At 35.0% G+C, this 13,699-nt stretch overlaps 1 protein-coding gene across 1 annotated transcript in view; it reads left to right on the top strand.

Moving 5' to 3' along the window:
* Positions 1–12,950, top strand: part of LOC114031818 (RNA-binding Raly-like protein) — a 382,357-nt gene extending 369,407 nt beyond the window's left edge. Inside the window, exon 7 of the mRNA XM_027846952.1 lies at positions 12,766–12,950. Within this exon, the coding sequence (XP_027702753.1) occupies positions 12,766–12,950 (185 nt within the window). The remainder of the gene's footprint in view (positions 1–12,765) is intronic.
* The last annotated feature ends 749 nt before the right edge of the window (positions 12,951–13,699 follow it).

Below are 13,699 nucleotides of genomic sequence, written 5' to 3'. Positions count from 1 at the left end.
AATGATCATCTGTAAATGTTATACTGTAATTCAAAAGGATGTATTTTCTTCTGATGAGTGGATGGCACCTTGTTGCTTTACATGCCTGTAATCATACCCAATCAGCAGGTTTCTTTAAAGACCAAAGCCTGTTTGTTCCCTGGGGACTATTACACGCCCCTCATGTTAACAAATGAGAAGAAAAATTGAATTAATTAATTTACTATTTGTTTCTCTTAATATCTCCTGCTGAAGGACATTTATATGGATGTCCTTCAGTTGGAAGTTGAAGTTGGAAGCTATAATTTTCCAAGTTTTCTCAAATGAAATGAATGAAAGCTATGTATACAGAGTCAAGTCGTTAATTAAAGGAGTTTATCAGAATAATAGTTTATCTGAAGCAACTCTTACTTTCCAATTTATTGATAGCACCTAAGGTACTATCTTTAATTACTTGGTTGGTTAGCATCTACCTATGGTGATCACTCCATCTACTGCTTCTTAATTACTTGTTTTGTACATTTCATGCTCAGTTTACTATTATTTTGCATGAAGTCTTCATCTCACAGGGAAGCTATTTATACCTACACATTTTAACTACAGTCTTTTTCTAGGAAAAATTTGATTAAAAAACTGTATTGCTTAACCTGGTTCTGAAGGTGACCCACCAGTCCCCAACAGGGACTGAGTTACAAGGAGGAGCTATTCAGGGACCACAGTGGGAAATGAGCAGTTTCTCAGAATCTTCTGAGCCATGTGTCAGAATGTAATTTTGTTTTTTTCTTTGCTAGGTTTGTTTATAAACATTGCTAGGACACCAGAAACACCTGTGTTCAAATGGAAATAAATCATTCTGCCTCCCCCACAGACCAACTCATTCCATTAGTATAGCTAATTAACAGTTGACTTACCTTGGTACATCTGTTTGAATCCTGCCCACGGCACTAACTCTGTAATTCAGGGCAACTCACTTAATATCTCTGGGCCTCAGTTTCCTGATCTATAAAAAGAGGCAGTTGGACCTGATGAGTTCTAAAGTCCCTTCTAGCTCTAAATCTATGATTCTGTTATTCTGTATTCTTTCTCCACTACCTAGATGACAGGTTCTGTTTCAGCAGGGATCACTTTTTTTATAACTCACACCACCACATAATGCACATTTCCTTGATATGGATTTAATGAAAAGGTCACTGGACTGGAGACTGGGTTCTAGTCCTGGTTCTGTTTCACATCAGTTGCATGAACTTGAGCAAATGGCTTAATCTACATGGTTCTCATTTTCATCATCTGAAAAATTAGTTGGCTGGACCATGTGATCCCCGAAATACCTTCCTCTTAAAATTTTATCATTTTTTAATAACTATTCATCAGTGCATATGACATATCCCTATACAGAATACAGTTCATTATTCTAGGAGACAGGAATAGTTTATATCAGAGTTTCTAAACCTTTTTCTGTGCATCATGGTGCCCTGTGGCAGCCTGGTAATGCCTGATCCAAATGTGATACATTAACATTACTTACAATCATAATTGAAGGGAATACTAGAAATTTTAGTTAGAAGTTTTAATAAAAATAAAGCTATGTTTGTTTCTTATCCAAATTCATGAACTTCAGGTTAAGGGCTTAGATTATTCCAAATCCAAAGACCACAAAGACATCATTTTATTCATACTTTGACTTCTTCCCTTGCTGCATCATTTAACTGAGCTAGTTCTAGATTCCTGGCTGACCTGCTTACTCTCCCCTACATTTATCTGGTTTGTGGTTATCTCCCTTAAAGTGTGATGCCTTGTTTAGAGATTGTCTGATTATCAGAGTAAGAATTTTCTCCATGTACATTCTGTTTCAATGCCCTATATATTTCCTCCTACAGTCTGGACATGCTACCTCTTTTAATATAGCCTTAGATGCATTTATATTTGCTTGTATGTTTGTTTATCAGTCATATTTGGTGGCTCACATTGAGCTTGTAATCATTAGTAACACCAGTTCTTTTTCACATAAACTGTAAGGCAGATCTCCCCCATCTTGTAATTAGGCAAATGACTTTTTTAAATATAAAAGCAAGATTTCATATTTAGGTTTAGTCCATTATTCTATCCTACTCTATCTTTTTAAATTATGCATTATAGTATACATCCTTCCAGCTTTCTTTCATTTGATAAATATGCAAAAAAAGAAGCAGCAATGTAGCAGTGAAAAGGAAGAAGACACTTAAACTCCAACATCTACTAGTTGTGTGGACATAGGCCATTACTTGACTTTTCTGAGACTCAGTTTCCTTATCTGTAAAATGGGGAATAACAATGCTTGCCCTCATATGCATGCATGAGGAAAGTGATTTGTAAGCCTTATGTTGCTATATGAATATATCATATTCATCCTATTATTACTTAAAAATATAGACTGTAATAGAGATATAGAAAATCCTTTTCCATGACACTAGAAACATTCAAAGTTGACTTTGGTATATAAATCAGATCTCTTATTATGGTTGCAATAAATGTTTATTGACTGCATGGCTGAACCAAAATGTGATTTTCATCATTAGAGCTATAGAATTACCAATAAATGGAGACTATGTCCTCGAAGTATGATTTCAGGTATCCTCTCCACGTTAGTAAATTTTATTTGTTTTTGAGATTTGGGGATATTAAATGGATTACAGGATATTGTCTGTGTTATTTATTCTCCCTATCTCTTTCAAGCAAGAGGTATAGATAGCTATCTAACTAGAGCCTATGTGTTACAACATACCAGTGTATGAAATATAAAATGTACCATGAAAGTGACTAATACGACAGGTCCAAAACAGGAAGCTTAAATAAAAAGATGTTCAGATTATCTCTCAATGCCCTTATCCTCTCCTTTCTTTACCCTTATTGAACTCATCTCCCTGTACCACTTCTGTCTTACCTTCTTCACATTGTTACTGCTGCTGTTCCATCCCAGTAATCTCTAAAAGCCCACAAGACACCCTCCAATCCTATTCCCTTTCTTGTAATGGGAAGGAAAATAACCACTAGGGAACATGTCCATTTAATTCACATAGTGGAGGTACCAAAGAAGGGCCAGTAAGAACATGGGCTTTGAAGTGCAAGGACTTAAGTTCACATCTTACGCCTGAGGTTTAGCTCCTATTTTTTTCAACTATTTAACCTCTCTGAGCCTTAATTTCTTCATCTGTAAAATAAGGAGTTTGGACTTGAGGGCCTCTGAAGACTCTTTCATCTCCAAGTATAAGACCATTTACCCTTTCTTTGTTTTAAACATTGGAGAGAGAAATGGGCAACAAATAGAATCGTGAGATGAGGCTGTGCTCTGATCATTGAAATGAATGTGTCATGCTTAGGAGTCAGGTATGTATGATAGGTTTGTAATCTCAAGAAGAGAAAAAAATAAGGGAAAAGAACCAAGATGTAACAGGTTTTGAAGGATATATAGTTTAAGAAAGAAACATATTATTGGTAACTTAGTTTTTAATATTTATATATATATGGATACCAATAGTTTTATACACATGTAGAAAGGCTCATATAGTTATATATGCATACATAATTATACATTACCATATATGAAACATGATCTCTTAATTATAGGGGATTCAGAGTATGGAGATACAGAGTGCTAGATCTGGTATCAGAGAACCTGGGTTCAAATCCTGCCTTTGTATACCTGTAGGATCTTAGACAAATCATTTAACTTCTTAGAATCCATTTCCTCATCCACAGAATGAAGGAGTTGAAGGAGATGACTTCTGAGTTGATTTCCAATTTTGAATCGATGACCTTCAGTCTTAGAAGCACTGAGAGGGTGAGGGACTTGCCAGGGAGTCACACAGTTAATAAGTTTCAAAGACAGGATTTGAAGCCAGGTCTTCCTGACTTCAAGTTCAACACTTTTCACATTCCAAATCCATGATATACTGCTTTTCACATATAATTTTAGAATATTCTCTAACTATAACTATAGATGTATAGAGATATATAAAATACACATACATACATATGGAGGATATTATTGATAACCCTAGTTAATGAATATGCTAGACAAGTTCCTATTTTTCTCTCTTCTCGCACAAGAAGACTTGGCTTAGTCCAAGCCTTCATCACCTTTCTTCTGGACAATTACAAAGGCTCTCATTTTGTCTCCCTGCATCAAATCTCTTCCCTCCACATTATGTCTTCCACACAGCTGTGTGGAGGATTAATATTCTGAAAGCACAAATCTCATAATCTCAGTCCTCTGCTCAAGAAGCTTCTGTGGCTCCCTTTTGCTTTTAAGTTAATACACAAATTCTCCTGTTTGACATTTAAAGGCCTTCACATTTTTGTTCCAGTCACTTCTACCTCTCAAATCCGCTATTTCCTTCTAAGGTTTCACTCAAATGCCACCTTCTTTAAGTGCCTTGTCCATATTCCTCCGGTTTTTAGTTCCCTCAACCCTGAAATCACTGTGTATTTATTTTGTGTGTAGAGAGTTTCTTTATCTAAGTGCATTTTGTAACCACCAGTAAATTGTAAGCTTCCTGAAAGTGAGACTGTCTCCTTTTTATATCATATCCCTAGCCCCTAGCACAGTGCCTAATACGTATTAGAAACTTAGTAAATATAAATGCTTCTTGGATAATTTTAATTGCAAAATGTTTGGCTGATGAGGTTGGAAGTGATACCTTCTATGCCCCTAAGTTTCCAGTATAGTTCTCTATAATTGCATTTGTTGCAATCTGCAAATCTGAGCAATTACTCAGATTTCAACTCTGTTCAGGTGTTTTAGAAGAAATGCTAGAAGAAGAGAAAAACAGACTTATGTAAGTTAACATTTACACAATTACACAGTTATTGATTTGGCTCTGGTTAATATTGCTAGCATTTTTCTGTGAACATTTTTTCAACCATCTGTTAAGTACAACTCAGCTAGTAATTAACTAGTATTTAAGCCAGCATATTAAAGGCTGAATTGCTATCTCAGCCATTTTTCTGAGCTAAATTAATGCTAACAGCAAACCCAAACTCAATCTAATTTTTTAGAAAATGCCTTAAACATAAATCCCAGCAAACAATTTCATTGTCTCTGTACCTGGTAAAGCTTTTAAAATTGTAATCATCTGTGGAGATACAAAATACCTGAATATGGCTCTTGAAATACAATGCTAAACTCTTCTCCCTCTTGGCTTTTTAAAACAAATGTCTGTCCTTTAAGCAGAGAAATCTTTTCCTGACTTGGTCACTCTGGTCACTATAATTCAATGAGAATAGGGATAGCCATCTACCCCTATTATTTATTTCTTGAATTGGTTTTGAAATACATCAAGTTCTTCAAGAACTCTCCTTGACCAAGATGCTTCCAATGATAAGAATATTTATGCCCCCCATAATATAAAAAAGAATATATCCATGAGTATGTTAGTGAATAGGTAGGTAACTAGGTGATCTAGCTACAACATTCAATGTAATAGCCCAAAAGCAAAAGCACCTTTAAAAAGATACAGAAGTATTCCATATTAATTTCTATTTCACCACTCACATTAGAAATATCCATTAGATACTTTTTTTAAATTTTTCTTGGGGGTTTTGTCTGCATTTTCTTTCACATAATTACTTACATGGAAATGTGTTTTGCATGACTACACATGTATCACCTATGTCAAACTGCTTGCCTTCTCAATGAGGAATGGGAGGCGAGGAAAGGAGAAAATTGGAACTTAAATTTTGAAAAAAAAGTTTAAAAAATTTTACATGTAATTGGGAAAAAATAAAATATTAAATAAATAGGAAAAAAATCCCTAGCAAATCAAAAGAAGAAATATCCATCAGAAAATGCCATAAGTAATCCCAAAAAAAGAGAATTGATAGAGTTCTCTGACTCTTCACCCCAATGGCTGCTAATGCTTCTTCCCTCAAAACTGCCTCATACCTCTCTTGTACCTACTTGTGTGTTCTTATAGACATTTTTTCTCCCCCTGTAGGATGTATGCTCCTTGAGAGCAGACATTGTTTCATTGTTGTCTTCCCATGACCTACACCTGGAAGAATATAGAGTAAGTGCTTAGTCAGTGCTTATTGATGGATTGATTGACTCAAATCCTGAGAAAATCAAAAGTTCCTCTTTGTTCAGAGGGAACCATCCTCTTCATATGCCCTTCTGTATCTCCTGCTCACTTTTCCCATTCTCAGTAACCCTTCTATCAGAGGCTCTCACATAGCACAAAGGGCCCAGATGCATTGGGAGAAAGGAGAATTTCTCATTTCACCCTTACCCAATCACACACACACACACACACACACACACACACACACACACACACCACATCACAAGGTTTGAAGAACAAACAGGGTTTGTTTGTTTATTTGTTTGTTTTACAACTTAAAACAAATATAACCTGTATTAGAGCCACCTGAAAAAAAAACATAGCTGCTAAAATGAACCATTCCCTAGAGGCCTATATAATCTAAGTCATATTTTCAGCTACTTGCCCAACTGCCCTGGATAGATCTCCCAATCTTGCCTCTCTCCCGTATCTCTTCAATATAGATATCCTATTGGTGCACTCATAATAGCTCCTGAAGCAAAATTTCCTTTATGGTTCCTGGTCCATCTACTAAATGTAAGGCATAACTCTGCAGTCCTAGCCATGCCCAACAAAGTGAATGAGTCATCTTTGGTAGTTCTTTCAGACTAATCCCCATTGTCTGTTATCTTCTGTAACTCTCAGCTATTGGTGTCTCACTTGCACCTGAATACAGTCTCTTGTTACCAATCACCTAGACAGTTGCAACAGCAGCCATTCAGCTTCTCCCCAAACCCAGCACCCATGGGACAGGAGGGCAAGAAGAGTGATATTGCCCTTCATACCACATGAATGAGCTGAAAGTCACAAACTCAGATGCTTCCTGTGAAATATGAACTGTCCACTTTCTGTCAAGCATAGTACTAAGCCCTGGGGCACAAGAACTATTCCTTTACCATCTTCCACTGTATCCCAGTGTTTCTCCCAGCCTTGCCTCTCTCTACTCCCTTTAGGTTCCAGGCACTCTCATTTGGTTTGTGATAGACATTTTGGACATCTAGGACTTTCCATCATCCATACTGCTGAACTTTTTTATGCGTTGTCTCTCAAAATTGGATAACCTTATTGAGAGCAGGGACTACCCTATTTTTTTTCTATTTGTATCTTTGCCACTTAGCACTCTGTTAGGAACATAGTAAGTGCTTAATAATTTTTTTCATTCATTTATTCGCTCTTTTAATAGTTCTTCATTTTTACCCTCTACCATCTCTAATTAATCCTTTATACTGCTGCCAGAACAATCTCCCCTAAGCATTTGCTTTTCTGTTCTCTAGCTTCTGTCTACCACACACAGTACAAACTCTTTTCCAACACAGGTGTACTATCCCTAGACATTTCCCACACTTTCATGCTCCTATGTCTTTACTCCCTAATACCTGGAATGTCTTCACTCCTCTTCTAAATGTGTCTTATTCATTCTGCAAAACTCAGTTCAATTGCCACTCTTCAATAGGACCTTCACTGATCCTCTTTGTTGTTAACATTCCCCACAAGATCTCATCTAGCACAATTTTTGTACCTTTGCAATGTATATATGTAATCTTCAGTATCATAATGAATAATAATAATTACTTATGCTTATCCTTTTATTAAGCTATAGTCTCCATGAGGGGTAGGAATCATGTCTTATCTAAATTTTATATCTTCCCCTGTCAGCATATGTCCCTAAAAAATATTTTTGTTGCATTTTATTAAATAAGAAAGATAAACACTATCACCTAGAACTGTGAGAAAGCAAACCACATCAAAATGTATTTTTAAATTATGAATGGAAAAGATACACTACTAAAAAAATTTACTAGTTTTTAGTCAAAGTAAATGCAGTCAAATATCTCCATGGAAAGTACATTTATTCAATTGAAAGTTGTCATTCTACATAGTCATTTTTTCTTGTCGTTCCAGTGTACCTCTTGAGCAAAAGTGGTTATTACTGTATTCATCACAATGTTAATAAATAAGATGTGCTTTCATGTATTATTTCTTTGATGGACCTTGTCATCCTCTACTGACTAGAGTATTTCCTGTCTGGGCTCTGACACAAATCAGTGCTGGTGAAATCCTACAGAAATCATGGAGCACTTGGAATTCTTTTAGATTGTTTTGGCTAGAGAACACATATTGATTCAACTCCCTACTTTTTGGCCCAAAATTCATCATTTCTGACCACTTCACTTTCAACTACCAGTTCCCTTTCAACTCAACACAGCCTTTCCTTATACTTTGCTTACTTATCAATATTGCAGTACTTCCATGATCTCATAATAATACAGGGCATACAATATCACATAATATTGTATAATGATACAGTTTTGCAGGTCATCCCACAAATTTCAGTGAAGTTTTACTCTACTAGAGCATAAAACCACATTGAGATTTTTGGGCACCCTGTATAGCTTTTTAAAGTTTACAAAATGCTTTATTATAATTCTATGCTTATAGCATTTGAACTTTATAGTAAGCCTGGGAAGTAGATATTTTAGTTGTTATCTCTATTTAACAGATGAGGAAACTGAGATTTAGAAAGTTGAGTGACTTAACCAAAGTCACATAGCTTATAAATGTAAGAAGTGTGACTTTTAAACCCAGGTCTTCCTGTTTTACTATGCCATGCTTTGTCTCTTCTCTGTGGATTTTCACTGTGCTAATGCAAGTCATAACCCATCAATGCTTTCTCAGTCTGTGACATTCTTTTCTGTAACCTCCCACAAATCCACAAGAGAAGATCTGGTCAAAACAATGGAGGATCTCTTCTAAACCTTTTGAGAACCATTTCTATAGCTCTCAGCTTATCTCCCTCTTCAATCAATTACTCCATTTTTGTCTATGGATTAACTACATATATTTTACATCAAAATTATTATATTCATTCTTGTTTGGCTTCTTAATTGCCAAAATAATTTTTAAAATACTACATAAGCCTGGCATTCCTTTAAAGCAATGTGTATATGAAGTTAAAATACAAATCCTTTTTTCCCTACCAACATTTAGACATTTGGAGTAGTTTGAGCTCAGTTGGATTAGAGATTTATAAGGCAAAGCATAAAGGAACCATTCAGTTGCTAGAAGAACCTGGCCTGTGTCTATGTGACATATCAGAAATGTTTGAAAGAAAAGAATAGTAGAATCTCTTATTTAGTGGGTTTTAAGATGTCTATGACCATACATGCTCACTTTCATATTTGACTGAATCCATGAATTCCATCATATCTTTTTTCTCTTTAATTCCTAGACAAGACCAACAATTTTTAAAAAATCAAAACAGTTGTCTAAGTGTAATCAATACCTATGTAGATAACTGTGTTTGTTTCAATTTTTATTATAACATAAAATTCCACAGTGTACACAAAGAAGAAGAGTTACTACCATTATATCAGTTCAAGCAACTATTCATTTCCCCCTTAGAATTTGTTTGGGCTACATTAGGTGATGAGTATTGCCAACCCCCACAAAAAAAGCTTTTTAATCACATGTTTAATTCAGTGAAACTATGTAAAGATACATATAACCTTTCCCATTATTAAATATAATTTACAATGGATTGTTTTCTCAATTTAATATGTATCTTCCACAATTTAACCTATGTTAACTGTGGAATTTAAATGTGAAAATGCACAATGAATGTTTAATATATATTAACAGCCACTTAGTAATCTCATTATGAACATAAACAAACAGGCCACCATGGTGATGATTGAAGCTTATGCATCAGTATCAATTAGAGGATACAGAAGTAGAAAAATTCTATGAAAATTCAACAAGACCCTTCAAATTAAATTAATATTATACTTTAATAATGACTTCAAAGTGAAGGTGAACATAGATTCAATGGCAGTACAAAATGTTAGAATATGATGCAGAGTCAAGAGAAACAAGCCTGAGGTTTGTAAACTATACAGAAATCTCACTCCTAGCTATTATGGATACTTTCTTCAAAAAGAGAGTTGAAACATTTAAGGACAAAACTGGAAGAGAGACAACAAATAAACCAAAAAAAAAAAAAAGGAAAGATCTACTAAAATTTCTATAATGAATTATTTTGTCTTCTATGTATCTCACACTCACCATGTCTAAAACAGAACTCATTATCTCCTTCCTAAAATCCTCTCCTCTACCAAACTAACCTATTTTTTGTCAATGGTACCACTATCTTTTCAGAAGCCCAAGTTCATGACCTCAACATCTTCTTCATCTCCTCATTCTCAATCACCCCCTATATGTAATTAATTACTATATCTTCTTGTTTCTGCCTCCACATCTCTCACACACATCCCTTTCTCTCCATTCACAAAGCTACCACTCCAGTTCAGTCCTTCCTCACTTCTGGACTGGACTATTGCAACTTTCCCATAATTGGTCTCCCTTCCTCAGGTCTCTCCTCAATCCATCCTCTATTTAGCTGCCATAGTGATTTTCCTAAAGTGTGAGTCTGACTGACTCACTTCTTTATGTAATAAAATCTAGTGAGTCCCTTTCATCTCTAGCAATATTAAACATCTGCTGTCTATTGTGTTTCAAGCATAGGACTAGACCCTGGGAATACAAAAGCAAAAAATGAAAACCGTCCCTGACCTCAGGAGTCTTACATTTTGCTTGAAGAAAATATAAACATAAATAAACAAATTCAAATTATATGCATGATAAAAAAAATGGGTGATCAAGGAAGGCCTTGTGTAAGACATAGCATTTTTAACTTTAGAATTCTTCTAATGTTTCTATATTGCTACATACTATGGAATATCATAAACTTTGATGAGTCAAAATTGCATTTTTACCCAAAAAGCTCTAGATATACCGTGGCGGAACTAAACAGGTTATAACATTTTACCAATGTGTAATTGTACACAAAAAGTAATATAAAAAATATTTCTCCAAAGAGATAGATGTGACCATAATAGGAAGTAAACCAATGCATAGCCTACTTGCTCCCTTTGTGCCCACATGATATTAAGTCCCTAGAAGAAGGCTCTCTGCAAGTTGAGTGCCCCACCCCGCCTGTGAAGGATTTAGGAAGGACCTGGACAAGGGCCACATGATGAAAGAAAAAGAATGGGTGGGGAACTGCTTTGTTAGAGGGAAAAACCAACATCCATAAGATCACAGAACCTTAGAAATTCAGTAACAATCATTCCACCACTTTCCTTCAGCCTTGAAAATGCTTATTTAAAAATCCAGAGAATTAAGAAATATAAAGCAGGGCATATACATAATGAATTCTGATTTACTTTAAAGAAAGTGCCCCAGTCTTTTTCTTATATGAAGTATAATCAGCCATTAGGTATGTGTGTTGAAAGTTAGATGTAGTTCTGAAGGGCTGTATATTAATGAACTGCTTTACATTGACCTGTTGGCTTACATTAAGAAAAGAAAGGGTCCAAGAAATATCTAATATGTCAAAAATGCAATAAACCTTTAAAATCCCCCAATTAAAAAAAACTAATATTAGATGTTATTAATAATAAATAATTAAAACAAAAATAGTATCATTACTGAGTTGGAACTGACATGATCCTAGACATATTAAAGCAGTATCATAAAGAAAACTATTACAGATATATGCATGTTCTCATGTATCCAGTGACAATTAAAGACCCTTCCTAGGAAGTATGTATGAGAATAGGAATGGAAAATGGAAAATACAAGCAAATATCCAAATTTAATCTAAATTATTTAAATGTATCTTTCATATAGACTTTGCCTTTAATAGTTGTGGCTCATTTGTCTATATATAAGAACCTTTTGACTTTGGGCAAATCATTTGATTTTTCTTCGTCTTAGATTCTTTATCTGCTGAATGGTAACAATAATATTCTTATGATTATTGCAATGTTCTGAGATGACAATAAATCATGAAAGAACTTTGCAAGAACTATATAAATAGATGTTATTGTTATTAATAATATATATAGTTAACGTGCTACAACCAGATGGCACAGTGGATAAAGCATAGGGCCTGGAGTCAGGAATTCTCAGTGAATTCGAATCTGGCCTCAGACACTTACTAGCTATGTGACAATGGGCAAGCCACTCAATCCCTATGTGCCTCAGTTTCCTCTTCTGTAAAATGAGCTGGAGAAGGAAATGGCAAACCACTCCAGTATCTTTGCCAAGAAAACCCAAAATGGGGTCACAGAGAGTCAGACACAACTGAAAAATGACTCAACGATAAGAAAGGTTAACATTTCTACCATTGTATTCTTTAACTACTGCAACATGTTTTTATGTGCCTTTCATATTAAGGCTTGGTCTTCCCTATGTGCTTTCTCCATTTTCATTGGGTTTACTTTTTATTTTTATGTCATCTTTACTCATTATTTTGCTTTCATTTTGTCTCTAAGGTGCCTATTCAACTAAAAAATTAAATTTTAAAATATGTTGTAAGTTATATATGTATGTTAACCAGAATGATTGCTTTATTGAAATGTTTCTCCAACTCATGGGCCACTAACTCCACTATTTTGTTTCTCTGAGTTTTAGAAGTTCTACATTTAAAAAATACAATACATAAATCAATTTAAGTGAGGTTGCACATAACTGATATGTTCAAGTACACTTAATGACAAAAATCACAGGCTAGAAAATGAAAAAAAAAGTTATCGTTCACATTTTTATCAATGTAGTGCCATCTTTTATGGAATATGTTGCTGCAAATATTTTTGGTTCATCAGAACAGACCATTAACTATGAAAGGTAGCCATTTGCTCTTTTCCCTCAGAAGCTCAGAAGAAGCAAATGGAAGATAACATAGAGTTGAACCAAGAGGAATGTGTGTCAGAGAATGCAGACAACTCTACAGAAGAACCAATTGAAGGAGGACCAGATGCAGATGGAGATGGAGAAGAGATGACTGATGGGATAGAGGAGGACTTCGATGAAGATGGAAGTAATGAGCTGGTATGAATTAAATATTTAGTATCTAAAGTGTTCATGTAATTAACATGGGGATTTCCAAGTCCTTTTTATTTTAAAACCAGGGTTAGTGCAATTTAACCTTGTCTCTCATTTACATTTATTTTAATAATAGCTAACATTCATATAGCACTTTAAGGTTTGCAAAATTCTTTGCAAATATTATCTCATTTTATCTTCACAATAACCCTAGGAGGTAGGTGCTATTATTATCCCCATTTTACAGTTGAGAAAACTGAGGCAGGCAGCAATTAAGTGACTTACCCAGATCCACACAGCTAGGAAAATGGATGGATGTAAGTCTTCTTGATTCTAGTACCAGGACTCTACCCACTGCACCACGTAGCTAGGATAGTGCCTTTGCACATGGTATATGATAAATATTTAATTAATGAAGAACAGGAGCTTTATCTGGAATAAAAGGGAAAGGGGGGACTCAAATCCCAAATGACACATACAGATGTCTGCTCCTGCTATTGCTCTGCAGTATATGGAATTACTCACTAGTCAGTGAGATTTAAAATGAGTTACAGATTAATAAACCATCTCTGAAATAACTTACCATATTTTACTAAAAGAAATATTGCTTACCCATGTCCTTGATAATGCTACTGTCTAGAGCCATCATTTTCACTGAGTAAGGCTGAAAAATCCTATGTGGCCAGCATGATTTTTTGCATAATGTGGTTAAAGATTTATTTTGGTCTGTGGCTGTAGTGACTGCCATGGTGCTGTTTGCA

This window comes from Vombatus ursinus, unplaced genomic scaffold, assembly GCF_900497805.2.
Source record: "Vombatus ursinus unplaced genomic scaffold, bare-nosed wombat genome assembly UNPS02015255.1, whole genome shotgun sequence".
Lineage (NCBI taxonomy): Eukaryota > Metazoa > Chordata > Mammalia > Diprotodontia > Vombatidae > Vombatus > Vombatus ursinus.
This window is presented reverse-complemented; position numbering and strand designations above follow the sequence as displayed.